The 17500-nt window shown below is 40.8% G+C and overlaps 1 protein-coding gene across 12 annotated transcripts in view; it reads left to right on the top strand.

The window, feature by feature from the left end:
• ptprt (protein tyrosine phosphatase receptor type T) overlaps positions 1–17500 on the top strand; it is a 248900-nt gene that overhangs the window by 51811 nt on the left and 179589 nt on the right. For all 12 annotated transcript variants that reach the window (XM_049479917.1, XM_049479923.1, XM_049479919.1 and 9 more), the window contains exon 3: positions 15850–16121. In XM_049479917.1, the coding sequence (XP_049335874.1) occupies positions 15850–16121 (272 nt within the window). The remainder of the gene's footprint in view (positions 1–15849; positions 16122–17500) is intronic.

The raw sequence follows: 17500 nt of genomic DNA, 5'->3' as shown, positions 1-17500 counted from the left end.
GCCGGCTCGTGTGCAATCAGCATAAGAAGCAACTTCAGGAACCATTAGCTGATTATAGTTATGGTTTTAAACATTCATGCTTACAACACAGCCTCAGTGTGCTGAAGAAAAAGTAATATCAGAATAAGATAATAAGATAGCTGTAACTTGCTCTTACATCCTTGAACACTGAGGCCAGACAAGTTAAATAATGGGAGCAAATTGATGGTACCAGGAGCCAAAGGGGAATATTAGACGTGAAAATAGCCATGTCACATCATATTTCAGGCCCTATATTAGTGATCTGTAGGTGAGCCGTTAATCTGGCACCATGCAGCTTGATTTAGGGCGTGTCAGGGTGTGTCTTTGCTATCGTAACAAAGTGAAAGGTACAGCATGCTAAGATTGAAACATGCAAAAGTCATGTACTAAATCTCTTAATTAATTATGGGTGTGGTTTTTAAATAATTTTGGGCGTAAAGTGAAATAAACCAATCAGCATCTCTTGCTAATCATTCCCTTTAAATGTCAGGTGAGCTCTGACTTTGGTGGATTGCTATTGTAACGGTGCAGCTACCTGGAGCTACAGGAAACTGAGCTGCTGGTTGACGCTGTGAAGGAGCTCCAGCAGCTCATTTACGGGAACAGCAATGTTATTTTATTTACTATTCTGTTTATTGTTGATGTAAAAGTTGGGTTTGTGCTGCTGTGTGTTCATGTGTGTGTAATAAGTGGGGGTGTACGCTCGGCTCGGCACAGCGCCTGTGTTACCGAGATAGCGATGAACGTCTGACTGTTGGTGTCTGTCTAGGTTGTATTCAGTCAGACGCCATTCAGTCCAGAAATGTACCTGAACACACCTCATTTCCAGAACACCACGCCCATCAGTCTAGATATATTCAGAAGCTCTGCTGCTGTTTAAACCATGCAGGAGGAAGATAGGAGTGAATATAGACGGTTGGTGGGGTTTAAGATAGTGATGAGCTGTTGTTTTATATACAGTATATCAGAAGCAGTAGGGCTACATGGGAAAAGTGAACAGGCACCAATGACCTAGACTCACTGTCACACCCCCCCACCCCCCCTGCACCACCCCACCCTCATGTTTCAGGTGGAGGGAGGATGATGGAGGGATTGGGTCAGTAAAGGTGTGCTGGTCACGTTTCAGTGCCTCAGTGCAGATTCCCACCCGGATAACAGCGAAGAGAAATCACTTTCACCTGAGGCCTCAGGAAAAACAGCATCCAGCCCCAAAACAGGATAAATGTCGCCCAGAATTCCAGGTTTTTTCTCCTTGACTCCACAACAATCGGCCGGGTTTGATGAATGGCGAGCCCACAGACCCGGCGACATTTTGGTTGCTGTGGGATATTTTTATACCCAATGGGGTTTTTAAAGACAGATGGCTTCTGGTCTGAAAATCCCCCACATCCTTTCCCTTCCCTCCCGACTCTAAAACGCTCAACTACCCTCTAAAATTAGCAAAGAGCATTTATTTATTTATTAATAGCCTCAAATTTAACAGTTTCAACATCACTGGAAAATATAACAAATATAAAATGTCATTGCGATCGGTCATGAGTCGCCAGGTCTGTATAGAACCCTCAAAGGGGATTGCCAATTGAATACAGAACAGGCATATGTACAGACCACTTCAGTTTCTGGATCAGTTTCTCTGATTTTGCTATTTATAGGTTTATGTTTGAGTAAAATGAACATTGTTGTTTTATTCTATAAACTACAGACAACATTTCTCCCAAATTCCACATAAAAATATTCTCATTTAGAGCATTTATTTACAGAAAATGAGAAATGACTGAAATAACAAAAAAGATGCAGAGCTTTCAGACCTCAAATAATGCAAAGAAAACAAGTTCATATTCATAAAGTTTTAAGAGTTCAGAAATAATCAATATTTGGTGGAATAAACCTGGTTGGTTTTTAATCACAGTTTTTTTCATGCATCTTGGCATCATGTTCTCCTCCACCAGTCTTACACACTGCTTTTGGATAACTTTATGCTGCTTTACTCCTGGTGCAAAAGTTCAAGCAGTTCAGTTTGGTGGTTTGATGGTTTATGATCATCCATCTTCCTCTTGATTATATTCCAGAGGTTTTTAATTTGATAAAATCAACTGTTCTCTTATTTTTTCAGAGCTGTATATGGATATACAGAAATCCACCCTTAGTTCTGTTTTGCGTATAGAATTCCTGATTACTGTTGATATCTGGGAGATATAAAACAACACTTATCTCTGAAGCCAGCGTGCAAACATACACACGCAGGTCCCTCACTGCTAAAGTGTTTAGAGGAGCTGCTGCAGGTCTGCTGATGGACTAACAGCGTTCAGAAGATCAGTGGAGTTAGGAGAGTAAAGGTAAATTGTTTTGTTTGGATGAGCAGCTTCAGTTTAATCAGGATGGAGCGTCTGCAGCTTCTGTCCCTCAGATCAGCCATCGATCACCGCTGGATCTCACACTGAGATACACACCCCTCCACAGGGTTTCACACGCGGCGGGACATGTATCAGTGTGTGTGTGTGTGTGTGTGTGTGTGTGTGTGTGATGGTATGGTGTAATCGATGGTACTTTGCGATGTGTTTCTGGACTCTTGTCAGTTTCTGGATTCAGTGGATGCAGTGAAGTGGAAGACATGGATCACAGTTGACCCATCTGTAGCCAGACTGTGTATAAGTGTGTGTGTGTGTGTGTGTGTGTGAGACACTCTAAATCAGTGTAAGTCTAGACGCTGGACGGTGTGTAAAGCTGATACTGAAGCTGAATGGTGAAATGGGCCTCGTTCCAAATCAAGGTCATTATCCCTTTGCTCTACACCCTACTCCCTGCCAAGCACACTTACCTCACACTCTGTCTCTTTCTCTCTCTCTGTCTGTCTCTCTCTCTCTCTCTCTCTCTCTCTCTCAGCCCCACGCTGTTTTAGCTCCTGCTGTCAGGCTGTCAGTTATATTGCTATTATCTCTGACCGTACGCTCCACTCGGCGCCAGCTGGGAGCGCCGCTATCGCGCAACTTCTGAGCGCGAGTGTGAGAGAGTGTGCGTTTTCTCGTCCAATCATTGTCTTTTTTATTTTCCTACATGCCCTCTCTCGTTCCACCTTAGTACGTCTCAGTGTCTCTCGCTCACTTGCTATATTTGTCTCTCTGTTAGTATCAGTGTCACTCTCTCTCTTTCTCTAACTCTGGACTTTTTTCTTTCCTACATATACTGCACCCTATTTTAAATCGATTCCTTAAGGAAGCATCTAGAAAAGGTGGTTGTTACAGCGAGGATGATGTGAATTCTCGGTCATAAGATCAGCCACAGCCTGAGCTCATTCACAGCTCAGAAGAATCAAAGTGAAACTTAAAGTGAAGCGATGCTCTGTTTTGTTTGAGTGTCATCAAGCACAAACTATTCAGACTAAATATCAGAAAATTGGATTTTGGGGCACTTTTACCTGCAGAGTGAATGTAGCCACTATGTAGTCTGGTTAAAATAGGCTGTGGCTTGTTTGAACTATTGGTTCGGGTGATTTCAGCTGGTGAGACCCAAACAAACTGCAGAGTGGTTTGTTTGTGATAAGAATTAATCAAATATACACCATATGTTTGAGCTAAACTTTCACTCTGGCCAGATGCATGACACACACAAATACCAGTCACACAGTTTATTAATAAAGGAATTAGCTTTCAAGAGTTGGTCAAAATCAGCAAGGTTGCAGCAAAAGTAGCAACAAACCAGAGTATGAAAAGACAATGTGGATCATAAACAGGATATCCAAAAGGAAAGTAGAAGGTCAAGGCAAAAGGAGATTTGATAAATAAACAAGGGTCAAAAACGAGAAAAACAGACAATACAGGACTAAGCCAGAGAGTGGTTGAAAAATACAAAACACAAAACAAACAAAATGCGAGGTAGAAGAGCTAGAGAACAACAATAATTCAATAATGTGGAGGAGTGAACTAAAATCAAGGTGTATTTACGCTGGTGAGAGCAGGTACGAGCAATCTAGAAGCTCGGTGAGCTGGAACACCAAAGCATCATGTGATCAGTAATGTCTCGGTGGTCTGGTGGAGATGCATGCTGGGATATGAAGTCTTTAATGTGTGTTTTAGAGCCCATGGCAGCAGACTGACATAATCAGGACTGACATAAACGGCTGTTCAGGTGCAGTTTGAACTGATTTATTACCCAGAAAATTACTTTTTTACTTATGATAAACTGCACTGATATATGCTTTAGTCTGTAACACAGAAAAATCTTCCTGTATTTACTTCCTTGATCTTGCCCCAGACAGGTCTATGAGACTATGTGCTCACATGGTTTCTTGTGACAAACAAAAAAGTTAGAAATCAAACCAAGTAGAAAATGCGGAAAATGTTAACAAATCTTAAAAGAAATCTAAAAACATATTATATGTTCCAAAAAATGATTTTAAATCTTTAATCCAGCTGGATTGTTTGTCTAAATCTCAGCTCTTTAGTAATGTATTTATTCCAAAAATAATCCTTTTTTACGCTATTTCTTCCACAGCTGTGGGAATGTGCTTCATTATTGTTGAACTGCAGCTCCGACACTTTCATCAGTCCAGCTCTGAACTGCAGAGAGAGCTTTATAAACCGAGTCTCTTCCTTTATCTGAGCTGATTGTGGTGAATATGGGGGATTTGTTTGATGTGTAGATGAGATGCTCTGTACTGTAGAATAAATATATTTCAGTGTGTTGTTAGTGTTAGTCTGTGTGTTTTCTCTCGGACTCTCTGGGAAATTTAAACACCGTTGTATGAAGCCACTTGCATATCTTTATTTTCCTCCACATCACCAATAATAATCCATGATAATAATCCAGCAGCTTCGGCTCATTTTTCCCAACATCCTGGAGCTGATTGGTCCTCGGCCGCAGCAGGAGACTTCCCCCCGGGCGGATAAATGCCAGGCTTTGTTACGGCCGTAGAGCTGAAGGGCTTCAGAGAGCCTCTTTGTCCGGACTGAAACTCTCATTTGTGAGATGATAAGAATTTATGCCTGTTTTTCTTTTTTTGTTCGTGGCGCAAAAATGTCACCGGGCTTCGTCTCAATCTCGGCACTGATTTGTGGTGAAAGTTTCAGCTTTGTGGTTTGTGAATGTCATCTCTGTGGGCTTTATTTTGATGTATGCGCCTGTGTTTACGGCCTCGTTCCCAAATGCCAAAAAGCACAAATTGGGAAAAACTGTCAAACACAAAAGGCCAAAATAAACATAAATCCTGCTGATCTCTGTTTCCCACAGCAGGGCTTCTGGAGGTTCTTCTCCCCGAACTGAATTATCCCTAGATAAGCTCTGAAACCTGTCATAGCAGTGTTTTACTTAAGTTCCCTTCATGTTCTGTTGAAAATTCATTTATGATCCTGTAGATCCTCTATATTCTTCTTGTTTTTGGACTTTTTCTGGGTTTTCTAGGAAAACAATTCTATCAAATCTCTAGAAATCCACCACCCATCATACAGTCTACCATAGCAGGGAAGATAAAAACAGTATCAGTATCATCAGTATCTTCCTCTGAGACACATGATGCTCACTGGAACTCAACACACTTGCAGGAGAACACTAATACCTTATTCTTTTACATTAGCTAATAGTCACCCCCATGATGGGTAGGGGGCACATCCTATTCACCCAACATCACCCTGTCCCTAAACTTGTTTTAACAAGTTAATTTACCATTTATTTAAAGTTATATACAGCTCTTGGAATTAAAATTAAGAGACCTCTTTAGTTTCTGAAACATCTTGGCATCATGTTCTCCTCCACCAGTCTTACACACTGCTTTTGGATAACTTTATGCTGCTTTACTCCTGGTGTAAAAATTCAAGCAGTTCAGTTTGGTGGTTTGATGGTTTGTGATCATCCATCTTCCTCTTGATTATATTCTAGAGGTTTTTAATTTGGTAAAATCAAAGAAACTCATCATTTTTAAGTGGCTTTTTATTTTGTTTGTCTTATCTGCAACTGTCCTTTATATAGTAACATTTTAACAGATGGACATCAAGCAGCGTTGTGGAAAATGTATTTTCTTTGCTGCTTTACTGCCCCAACAGATATGCAGTGTAATTACCCCTTTATGGGCAGCTGTACACATATACAATACACAGTACAATATACAGAAGTAATTTCTGAAGTGAGAGAAGCATGTGGACTGAGGCGGGAGGGTGATGTTACAGGGTTTATACACATGTGACTCAGGTTATACACTGCTGAGGTGTTCAAGGACTCAATGAGTTCAAGAAAAGCATCTCAGTATCTACAATATTCCTTAAATCGAACGTTTTTTCTTTCCAAAGAGAAATAAAGAGAAAGATCTCTGTGCTGTATTGCTGAAAGATCACTGATTTATAAATGTACTTTTGTAAGGCATTAATTAAAACAGCAGAATTAACCGAGACTAAGATGATATTTTAGTAATGATATATGTTTTAGTATTTAAAGCACAGTATTTTTTTATTAAGTCTGTTTAATGTTTTTTTCAAGTAGTCTAGTAACTGGCTATCTTAAGTATTAACCTTTATAATGTGTTATAAGTATGTTTATAGAGTGTAATAGACACCAGTTATTCAAGATTATCAGGAATTGATTACTACACTGTGGTTAACACTTACTAAATATAGTAAATAACTCTACTTTAATTCAGGTTTGAGTTTGTGCTTGCTCTAAATAGTTTCTTGTGATAATAGACTGAGATAATATGTAAGATAATTATTGTGATATTAAGTTTTATATGTCAGCAGAGGCATGCTGTTCTCACAGCCCACTTTTTCACACCTCAGTTGTTTAAAGCTTTGGTTAAATAAGGAGTCTGTGCTGTGAAACACTGTGTGCTGTTTGTTAGATGCTTTTTTTATGAATATGTGTTTTATTATTGTTGAGAACTGGAGTTTAATAGCAGCTCTGATGCTTCTTGGCCCAGATAAGAGGAGAATAGTCACTTTACTGCAGGAAGTGTGGAGGGAAAGTGCTTTAAAGTTCTCCAGCAGATGTACGAGGGCTGAACTCTGGATGAGTGTAAGAACAGATATGTGGAGATTGCAGTGAAATGACTCAGTTAGCGCTGATTCTCCACGTAAACACGCTTTTCATCTGGAGCCGAGCTTTTAAGGCTCGGGGGGAAAGCGAGCCCCGTAGGTGCGCAAATCAGAGCCGAGCACGAGAGAGAGCGCGAGAGCGTTTTACCACCTGATGCAAAATTAATTAATTGCATCTTTTGTTCTGAAAGCTTTCGTCTGCTGCTGTAATTGGATGTTCGTTGGCTTTTGATTAAGAGAAAATGGTCCATATCAACAAACACTCGCAAACACTCAAAAAGGCATAAATCAAGGCGAAGTTCACAGGAGGAGGAAGAGAGCAGGTGGCCGGGGGCGAGACTCCTGATCGCCGCGGTTCCAGTCAGATTTCCGATTGGCTGATCGTCTGATTGGCTGATTTGCAGATATGCATCGCCGCTCGCCGCGCCGGCCGCTGATAGTGACACTTTCATTATTGATTTTCCACTTATCAGATTATTGTCGCGTCTGCGGAGAGGGGAGGGGGCGGGGCTCGTGCCGCGGACCCTGTCGGACCGTATCAGTCTGCCGAGGGCTCACGGGAAAAGGTCAGTCAGGCGAGAGGACGCGAGAGCTGGCGCGATTTAAAAAAAGGTTTCCAGCGAATCGCGCTGTTAGCCGACGGCTTTCTGACTGCACGCCAATCAAATCACATTCAGCCCTGCAAACAGGACGAGGCTGTTTCTGCTGGGGTGGGGGGTGGGGGTTTGGGGGGGGTGGACGGGTGTGTGTGTGAGTATGAGTATGTGTGTGTGTGTGAAAATGTGTGTGTGAATATGTGTGTGTGTAATCAGGGCATGGGGAGGCGCGTAGCGTCGTATCATGAAGGTCCATTACACACTGAGGACGGGGAACATATGGGCCCTGGCTCAGACTCCCACCGCCTCTCTCTCTCTCTCTCTCTCTCTCTGTATCCCTCTCTCTCTCTCTGTCTCTCTCTCTCTCTCTGTCTCTCTGTCTCTCTCTGTCTCTCTCTCTCTCTCTCTCTCTCTCTGTCTCTCTCTCTCTCTCTCTCTGTATCCCTCTCTCTCTCTCTGTCTCTCTCTCTCTCTCTGTCGCGCCTTTGTCATTTTCACGTTTTCGTTGTTATGTTTTTGCACTGATTCCTCTTCAGCCTCCTGTTCTCTCCCACAGTCTCTATACCCTCCTCTTGAGGGGGTTCAGGTCTAAACGCCTTTATATAATTAGTTCTGATGAATTCCGTACGTCCTCCTCCCCCACGTTACGGATTTGGCCGCGTTCAGACGCGGGTTTGCCAACGTCTCATCAATTAATAACGATGCAAAGAAATAATTGAATATTCAGAGTTCATAAACACAGATATATGATAGTAATAACACCCCCCTCCCTCTCTTTCTCTTTCTCTTTCTCTCTCTCGTGTGTGGAGGTGGGGGGTGGAGTGGGGGGTTTGGCGTGGTTAAATGGTTAAATAGTTAAATGTGTGAAATGGGCCGAAGCCCAACAGCGAAGCTCAGATCTGTCCAGCTCCTGGGATCCTTATGAAGATTCTGTCAGTGTGTGTGTGTGTGTGTGTATAGTGTGTGTGTGTGTGTGTGTGTGTTCACGTGAGGATGGCCCATCTGCAGTCTGTCCACAGTGTGTGTGTGTGTATGTGGGGGGGTGATGGGGGGGTGTGTGGAGTGATGCTATGTGTTTCTCCGTCTCATTCGCTCTTTTACTCCCAGCTGCTCCAAACCCAGATCTGCAGCTGACTCTCCTCCTCCATCACTGTAGATTATAAACTATAAACATTCAGCAACACATATAATCACATTTATATAATCATATTTATATCACTGTGATTCTGCTGTCATGACGACGATGATATTAATACATAATCATTTATACTGTTTACTGTTTCTCTGGAAAACTTTATTATTTTTCTCTTCCTTATTTTTTTTATCCCGTTCTACAATACTCAGAAACTACAGGATAGAAACCCACCACAGCTATTATTATTATTATTATTATTATTATTATTATTATTATTATTACTATTATTACTATTATTATTATTATTATTATTATTATTATTATTATTATTATTATTATTATTATTATTATTACTATTATTATTATTATTTATTATTATTATTATTATTATTATTATTATTATTATTATTATTATTATTATTACTATTATTATTATTATTATTATTATTATTATTACTATTATTACTATTATTATTATTATTATTATTTGGGTGGTGGGTGATTATTCTCAGCACTGCAGTGATTAGCACTGATTAGCATGGAGGTGGCCATGATGGTGGCTGCTAGAAGTTTTAAACACCAGTGGGCGGAGTCCTGTGCGCGGAATCATGTGGGCGGAGTCCGGTGAGCGGGGTCCTGTGGGCGGGGTCCTGTACCCTGTACTGATGAAGGACTAGAGGATGATGAAGGCTGTAAACTGTGTAACAACAGATTCAGATCTTCTGTCTCTGACTTTACTTTATATCTACAGGGTGTTTGACGTATAACATGTTATAAACACAGCTATATATGATGTATCATGATCACAGTTCTTAATGCATAATAAACATGGCCATAATTAATTACACTTTTTTATACATATGTATAGCCGTGCTATATGATAAAATGCATTATAACATGTTATAGGTATGCTTATAGAGTCTTATAGAGATGACTGTCACACCTGCACCTTAAGATCAGCCTCTCCAGAGTACTAATAAGCTGCCTCTGCTTTTCCCACACACCTGTTACTACTACTACTACTACTACTGCTAGAACTACTACTACTAATACTGCTATACTACTACTACTACTACTACTACTACTAATAATAATAATAATAATAATAATAATAATAATAATAATAATAATAGTAATAATGTAGTTATACCGGTATGCACTTTATCACTCCTCTCTTCAAACAGACTGATTGAAGCTCATCCCTCCTCCTCGTATCCCCCCATCATCCTGCTGCATTACTGCATTACCCCCCTTGCATATTACTGCCTCAGGTTGGGCTGTGTGGTAAATAGGTGTGTTCTGGTTCCTCTGGGGTGGGGGTTTTGGGTGTATGGGGGGGTAAAGCGGTGGAGGGAGGGAGCAGGGTGATGAGAAATGCTGTATCTTTATCAGTCTGAGCAGCAGAGGCCTGATGAACAGAGACCTGCAGTAATTGCATATTAAAGTGACAGCGAGCGGAGCCTCCGCTATCCGTCACTCGGCCTGTATTATTATGATGGCAGGAATGAGGCGTTCTCAGAATAACAGCTCTCTGTGGAAACACTCATCAGGAGTAATGACCCTCCCACCAAGACCTCCCAATACTTTTACAACCCGTGTGGAAATGGATTCTTCTTATAAAAAAGGAGGAAATAGTGATAAAAATTACCTCTGACTCTGAATCCAAGCAGCTCTTAGGTTCATATTAAATACCAGCTGTGAGACGCGTCCAACAGAACAGCTACAGATGAAGGAACAGAACTGAGCCTGAAGTTCTGTGGACTGAAGCATCATTATCATGTTCAGGTGATCTTATTCAGTTAGCCACACCCACTGCTAACGGGTATCTATAATATGGTATAATGGTTGGTGTGGTGCAGTGGATTTAGGCTCTGAATATTCATACATGCAAATATATCACCATAGATTGGCTAACAGCACTGCAGCACAAGGAGGTGGACAACAAAAACATTATAAAATAAAGACATTTTTACACTAATAACAGTCTTTGCAATGTCATTTGTTACTTTACAACATGTGTAATAATGCCCTGCTAAGTGCAGTTCTCTGTAAAGTCTCTGTAAAACACCAAATCCACCGTAGATCCTATTTAAACCTATAGTTATACACAGAGGTTGGTAGAGTCCAGGTCCAGAAAGTAAAAATCTCCGGGATGGTAAACAGAACTGTTCTAAACATCTAAACACGCTGACTTATCTCAATTGTACTTGGCTGGTGGTGTTTTTCCTCCATAGACTAATTCTAACCATTTGTTTCTTAGCTCTGAATTACTGGGTAAAGTATATAAACACTGATGTGTTATTCGCACAAATAACACAGGAATGAACTGCATGCTCTTCCTAGCACTGTTAGTTAGCTCTGACGAGAAGGTGTCGCCGCCCGGCTTCAGCTCTGCCTGTGGGCGGTCCTGCGCCGAGGTGGGGGGGCATGAATACTAATTGACGGGTTGATGTAGACACGGTGCTTTTCCTGATCGACTTTGATTGTTTTTCTGAATATTTTCTTTTACTACTACTCAGCAGCACAGTGAATAAAATCAGCAGCAGTAGGTGGATGGAGGAGGTTCTGAGGGTGAGGATTGGTCGGCTGTTGGTCGATGACTCTTCAGTATAACCTGTCAGCAATGAGAGAGCCGTACTGTAGTTCTCCTCTGGACCCTATTTAGCTCCCTGGGTTCTGGGTCTGATAGCTGGGAGAAGCAGAGCCGTATTGCTATTGATTTATCTGGAAGTGATTGGCCAGGAGTTACACTTATCTAAAAAAAAAGCTCAATCTCTATCCCCCACCCCTGAATCAGGAATAAAGACGAGATTCTATGGAAATCTGAGCACTTCACCATAAACAAGGCGCACTCTGAGCTCTGATTGTAATTGATTCTTGAAGAGCTGAGGTATCGGACGCGGCAGGCTGACCAATCACGGTCCGGCGTCTGTTTTTTTGCTTCTGTTTTTGCCGAAGTGCTGCTTTGCCGCGTGTGACACATTAAGAAACCAACAAACGGGCAAATGAGAGAGCCGGCGGTCACGCGGGAGTACAGAGAGAGTAATTGAAATCAGGTAACGTTCGGTGGAGATGCTGAAGGGTTGCATTTTTCAGTCTGTCTCCTGGGGTGAATTTCAGCTAAATTACTATTTAATTGCCTTGTTTGGACATTGATTCGGATGTAAACAGCAGTTTCACTTTTGTAGCTCCCAGAAAACCGAGAGATTTTTCTCATCGTTTCCCTGTTTGCCCAGATGTCACAGAAGCTTTCTGGAAAGAGCATTTTTGTTTGTGTTTAACGTTTCCACATGAGCCAAAGAGCACGAACAGGAGCAAACTGTTTTATTATTGGTCCACAGCAATAAGAATTAGGCAGTATTTTGTAGTAGCACTGACTGTACACACTGTAATAAATATAAATGTAAATATATTCAGTAATAAGCAGTAGTAGGGGTGTGCGGTAACTGAATGTGAAAGCACAGTTTGTATTAGGAATAAATACAGATAAATTACTAATAAAACAGATACAAATAGAGACATCAATGGTGGGGGGGGGCACTATTTACTTCTTTACTGCATCTGTCACTAAGTGTTCTTGCTCTCCGAGTTACTAATTGATTCCATCTGTCCTCCCTAGTATATACACCCCTCAGTTTGCTTAGATAAGGGCTGAGTATTGAATCTAGTTTTCCTAGCTCTTCTACACCTCATTTTATTCTTTTATATTGTTCTTTGCTGACCCTTTTTAGTATCACTGTTTCTCGTCTTTTGCCTTGCCCATTCTATTGATTACCTGTGGTTGAATGTTTTCGTAATTTTGGACCTGTCTTTTGCTTCTCCCTTGTGTTGTTGGATTTATTGTGTATGACCCTGCTTTGCCTGACCACTCTTTGGTGTGTGTTTACATTTGCTGTCATTGTGTTACTGACCCTGCCTGTCCCTCACAACTCTTGTAAGCCTAATGCCTTCTGTTAAAACTCTGTATTTTTTATCTGCGATTGTCTGTCTGTGGTGTCGCCGGCGTTTGAGCCTCTTTTAACTCAGTATTGAGTACTTACAGTAATTTCTGTATTTTTAATATTCTCTGTAATTCCATTACATAGTGTCTCTAATAAAAGTTGTTTTTCTGTATTTGTAGTTTGGATAGTTTGGGTTGTTTTAAAGTGGTTTGAAGTTATTTTTGAGTTGTGTTCATAATGATGCCTCTCGCCTGTTTTGGCTGTTGGTTCCTGGTCTTCCTGCTGTCTTTAGTAATGAGTGATGGAGACAGACGCGGCGTCTCGTATCTCGTATACCTGTAAAGCTCAGGTCCGGAGACAGGGCTGAATATGAAATGTAATCAGGGCGTCCGTGCTCCTGTTTAGGAAGGTTCACCCAGATTGGATTAGTGTGAGGAATTGATTGGCCTCATTCTCCGGCTCAAGGCTGGGTCTGATTGATAGATGCATTGTGCGCGGTGGTGTCTTCGACAATACGTGTGATGAATAGGGTGATAGTGCCGTGTCTTCCTCAGCCCTCCAATGAATCACCAGAAGCAATTTATCACCTCTTAAAAGGTGTCAGGCAGAAAAATAGGGGCTGGATGTGACGTGGGGGCTGAGCTGGTTTGGCCTTTTCCTTCTGAATTGATTTCCTTCACCTCACAGCATCCCCACTTTAATCTGCTCAACTTCAACCTAATCTATTACCCCTAATCACTAATACTAGCAGTAATGGAATGGTTGTAAAAGTTGTAGATGGGATGTTGGGTAAAGTAGTTTTAGTCACAGAGTGTCTTATATAAACAGTTGGCTTGTGTGGGTTAAAAAATCTTGGTTTCAGCTTTAATGACACATAAAAAAGTACAAAAAACATGCCAGACACTTAAATTAATGGTAATTTCACTTTCACAAATGTTATATCTAACTGACTTAAGTTAATTTATACTGTAAACCCACAATTAGTTTGAACTTAATCACATTAATTCTGTTTTGTGTAAAACTGGATATTTCCAAACATTTTTGGACATGTATACATTGAAATAGAGACCTTTTTGTGTTGAATTAACTTTGGTTCAGTTTGTTGCCATTGGCAGTTTATTTTCCATTGGCTTCAGACACTCACCGTCAGTGTCGTCTTTCCTCCCAGGCTAATCACTCTGTAACAGTGGTTAGAGTCCATTTAACATAAAATGGTGGATAGAAAGGTTCATTCTGAGTATTTATTTGAGTTGATCCCGTCTCTATTTCTTGTTACTACATGATGTCATTTCTTTAGGTTTTCTCTTTTTATGATGTACATATCATATACCTGATCCCCATACACTACTCCTTTTAATTACTACACAGTTAGACTGAGATCATCATTAGATCTTTCATTAACACTGTTCATTTGGAGAAACTGAAACATGACCGCTCGGTAGCAGCAGTTCGACTCCGGTTAGCAGCCGCAGCAGCCGTTGCTAATGAATGCAATATTTTACTGCCTGGTTTGGAGTATGTGTAATAAATTACTGCCATTTATCACAAATTGGCACCTTTGCGCCTGCAGTAATTACAAGCTTTAATCATCTAATTGCTACTCCTTTAAAGAATTGAATTATTGTCGCCGTATGTGAGGAGAAAGGTTTGATTTTTGGTTTTTTTTTGTAGGTTCACCCATGTCTTTCTCTCTCTCTCTCTGTATCTCAGTATCTCAGTATCTCAGTATCTTTCTCTCGTTCTGCTCTGCTCTGCTCTGATACTTTATCATTCAGATAATAGCGTGGCCATAAAATGGCATATTGTCTCATAAAATTTGAATAAAATGGATGTAAAGCTGCCGGCTGAAATGGTTTTATGCAGCGTGTAGTCTTTCAGCTGCGCTGCTCTCATAACAGGCAGTTATGCTTCAACTCTTATTGTCTGGATAGATGCAATATATCCAGATACTACATGTGGGAGAGTGTGTGTCTTAAAGAGCAGATAAAGCAATAGATGAAGGTCACAATCTGCTATTATTAAACTTTCTAGATGTTCTAGAGGTTTGCTGTCAGAATGAGAACATTGTATTCTACCTGTTCTCTCAGTTCTGCTTTAATCAGGGTTCATCGCCTTTTACAAGGTAAAATTTAAGCACTTTTTAAGCTCTTTTAATGCCCATTTTCAAGTTTTTACAGCACCTTTTAGCCGTGGTAAACTAATGATAGTGGTGATATCTCAGAACTGCGAATCAGTGATAATCAATATATCGCAAAACTATTCTCCACACTTCACAGTGACTAAGCTACTGAGAAAAAAATACTTCTAAGTAAGTAAACAGCAGAAATTATGTATTTATTAGTGTCAGTTTCACACAATTTAAATACCAATGTTCTTCACTGTATGTGTACCCTATTTGATTGATTGTTGGATGTGGTTGGTGCTTCTTGGTGGTATGCTGACATTACCCTGGATACCGTGGCTCTTGATGCATCACAAAGACTTGCTGTCTTGGTCACAGATGCTCCAGCAAGACGTGCACCAACAATTTGTCCTCTTTTGAACTCTGGTATGTCCCCATAATGTTGTGTGCATTGTAATATTTAGAGCAGAACTGTGCTCTTACCCTGCTAATTGAACCTTCACACTCTGCTCTTACTGGTGCAATGTGCAATTAATGAAGATTGAACACCAGGCTGCTCCAATTTAGACATGAAACCTAAAATCCCACTAAAATGATGACAGGTGTTTCAGTTTCATTCTCCAACCCCTGTAGATGTACTCAATATTATTAATTTGCTTTTTGTCACACTGCAAGAGATAGTATTATGTTTATGTGAACACAATCAGAATTGTGTTAATAGCAGAAGGAGAAGAATTTTTTTCTTTACGCGAATTTATTTTGATAGACAGTTATTTATTGTAAAGTAAATGTAGTTAGAATTTCAAACATTTTCAAACACTTTCTCCAAAATTTCAGCACTTTCCAGGCCTGGAAAACAGAACGTTTACATTTAAGCATTTTCCAGGATTTCAAGCACCCGTACAAACCCTGTTTAAACTCCGGCTCACCTGCTTCACCTGCTCATAAACCTCCCGTATCATTAATCTCAGCTCACTAAATATGTGTGTGTGTGTGTGTGTGTGTATGTTATCTTCAGGATCTTTTATGATGGTGAATGCGTCGGGTCGTGCTTCAGGACAGAAGGCTCACCTCCTGCTCCCGACGCTGAAGGAAAATGATACTCACTGCATCGACTTCCATTACTCCCTCTCCAGTCGAGACGGCCGCAGCCCCGGATCCCTCAACGTCTACATAAAGGTGGACGGTGGACCACAGGGTAACCCCATCTGGAACGCCTCCGCCCCGGTTACCGAGGGCTGGGCCAAGGCTGAGCTCGCCATCAGCACCTTCTGGCCCAATTCCTACCAGGTGAGACCAGCAGTTAGTAACGACCCTGCAGTGTGATTGGCTGAGAGGTGTTCTATGAGTGCCATTATCAGTCGGTAATGCACTGTAACCAAAGCTCTCCATGTATTACTCCGCCACATACAGGTAACCTAGCAACCTAACAGCGTTTATTGTTTATATATAGAGTCTTTAAAATCTTTCAATAAACAGTGATAATGGAACTGTGGTCGCAGCACAGCAGTATCTGCAGATACTGAGTACTCATACAATAAAAATTCTGACTTAGCTACTCGATAAGTGCCTTAAAAATAAACACTGATATCTACAGAATAGTGTTTCATTTATAATAGGTTTTATTTTAGTAAAGGGAATATTCTGCATTCCAAATAAGATATAACAATAAGCTAATAAACTCTGTAAATAAAATCTTAGCAAGTGAAATTGTCCAATTTTAAGGCAATTAATCTTATTTTGTTTCTCTGATAAGTATAAATTTATGCTGTTAGAGGATGTAAATATGAAAAGCTGAAATGATCTAATTAGATTCTTTTCCAGAGTGTGAACAGAACCGGGTGTAAGAGTGTAAGAGTGATTTGGCCTCAGTAACCTGTGTGGAGCAGAGTAATGGACGGTGGATCAGGAGCACTTTGGCTGTAATGGTGTAAACGAGGTTATTTTCAGGCCTCAGTCCGAGTGAACGAATCAGAACCGGCGCAGGAGAGCGAGCTGCAGCCACCCGGCCGCAATTAACACCGCAATTCCTCCTGCAGCGTAATCGCTCTCGCAAATAGACCCGCCAACATGCTCTCAGACCATCATTTCAGATAGTGTCTGAACCTTCATACTAACTGCTCTATCTCTCTTTATCTCTCTACTGTATCTCTCTCTTCCTCTTTGTGTGTCTCTCTCTCTTTATCTCTATCTCTTGCTCTCTCTCAGGCCCTGTTCGCACAAATCCAGGTTTTTCTCCTCATTTTATTCTTCTGTCCACATGAAAATGGCGTTTTTGGTCACTGAAAACGGAGCTTCTTTAAAAAAGTGGAGATTTTTGAAAACTCTGCGACCAACAGAGCCGTGTGGATGAGGAAAACGTCCCAAAAAAAAATAGTTGTTGCTGATTAGTGAAGAGAAAACGTCCAAATGTCTAGAGAATCCCTGTTCATTTTAGCTTTTTTTGAGTGGTGTGTGGAAGAACATATTTTTAAAAAAGAAGATAGTTTTTAAAAATATCCAGATTCGTGTGGACGGGGCCTCAGTCTTTCTGTCTCACTTTCTCTCTCTCTCTCTGTCCCTTTTTGTGTCTCTCTGGCCCAATCCCATTTCACCCCTTACCCCTACTCCTCTGTTTTGCGTGTGCACTCCAGGAGTTAGGAGTGTCCTGATTCTTGTTAGGATGGAGG

The sequence above is a fragment of the Astyanax mexicanus genome, chromosome 5 (assembly GCF_023375975.1).
Source record: "Astyanax mexicanus isolate ESR-SI-001 chromosome 5, AstMex3_surface, whole genome shotgun sequence".
Taxonomy (NCBI): Eukaryota; Metazoa; Chordata; class Actinopteri; order Characiformes; family Acestrorhamphidae; genus Astyanax; species Astyanax mexicanus.
The sequence above is the reverse complement of the archived record's forward strand: the minus strand, read 5'-3'. Positions and strand labels throughout refer to the sequence as shown.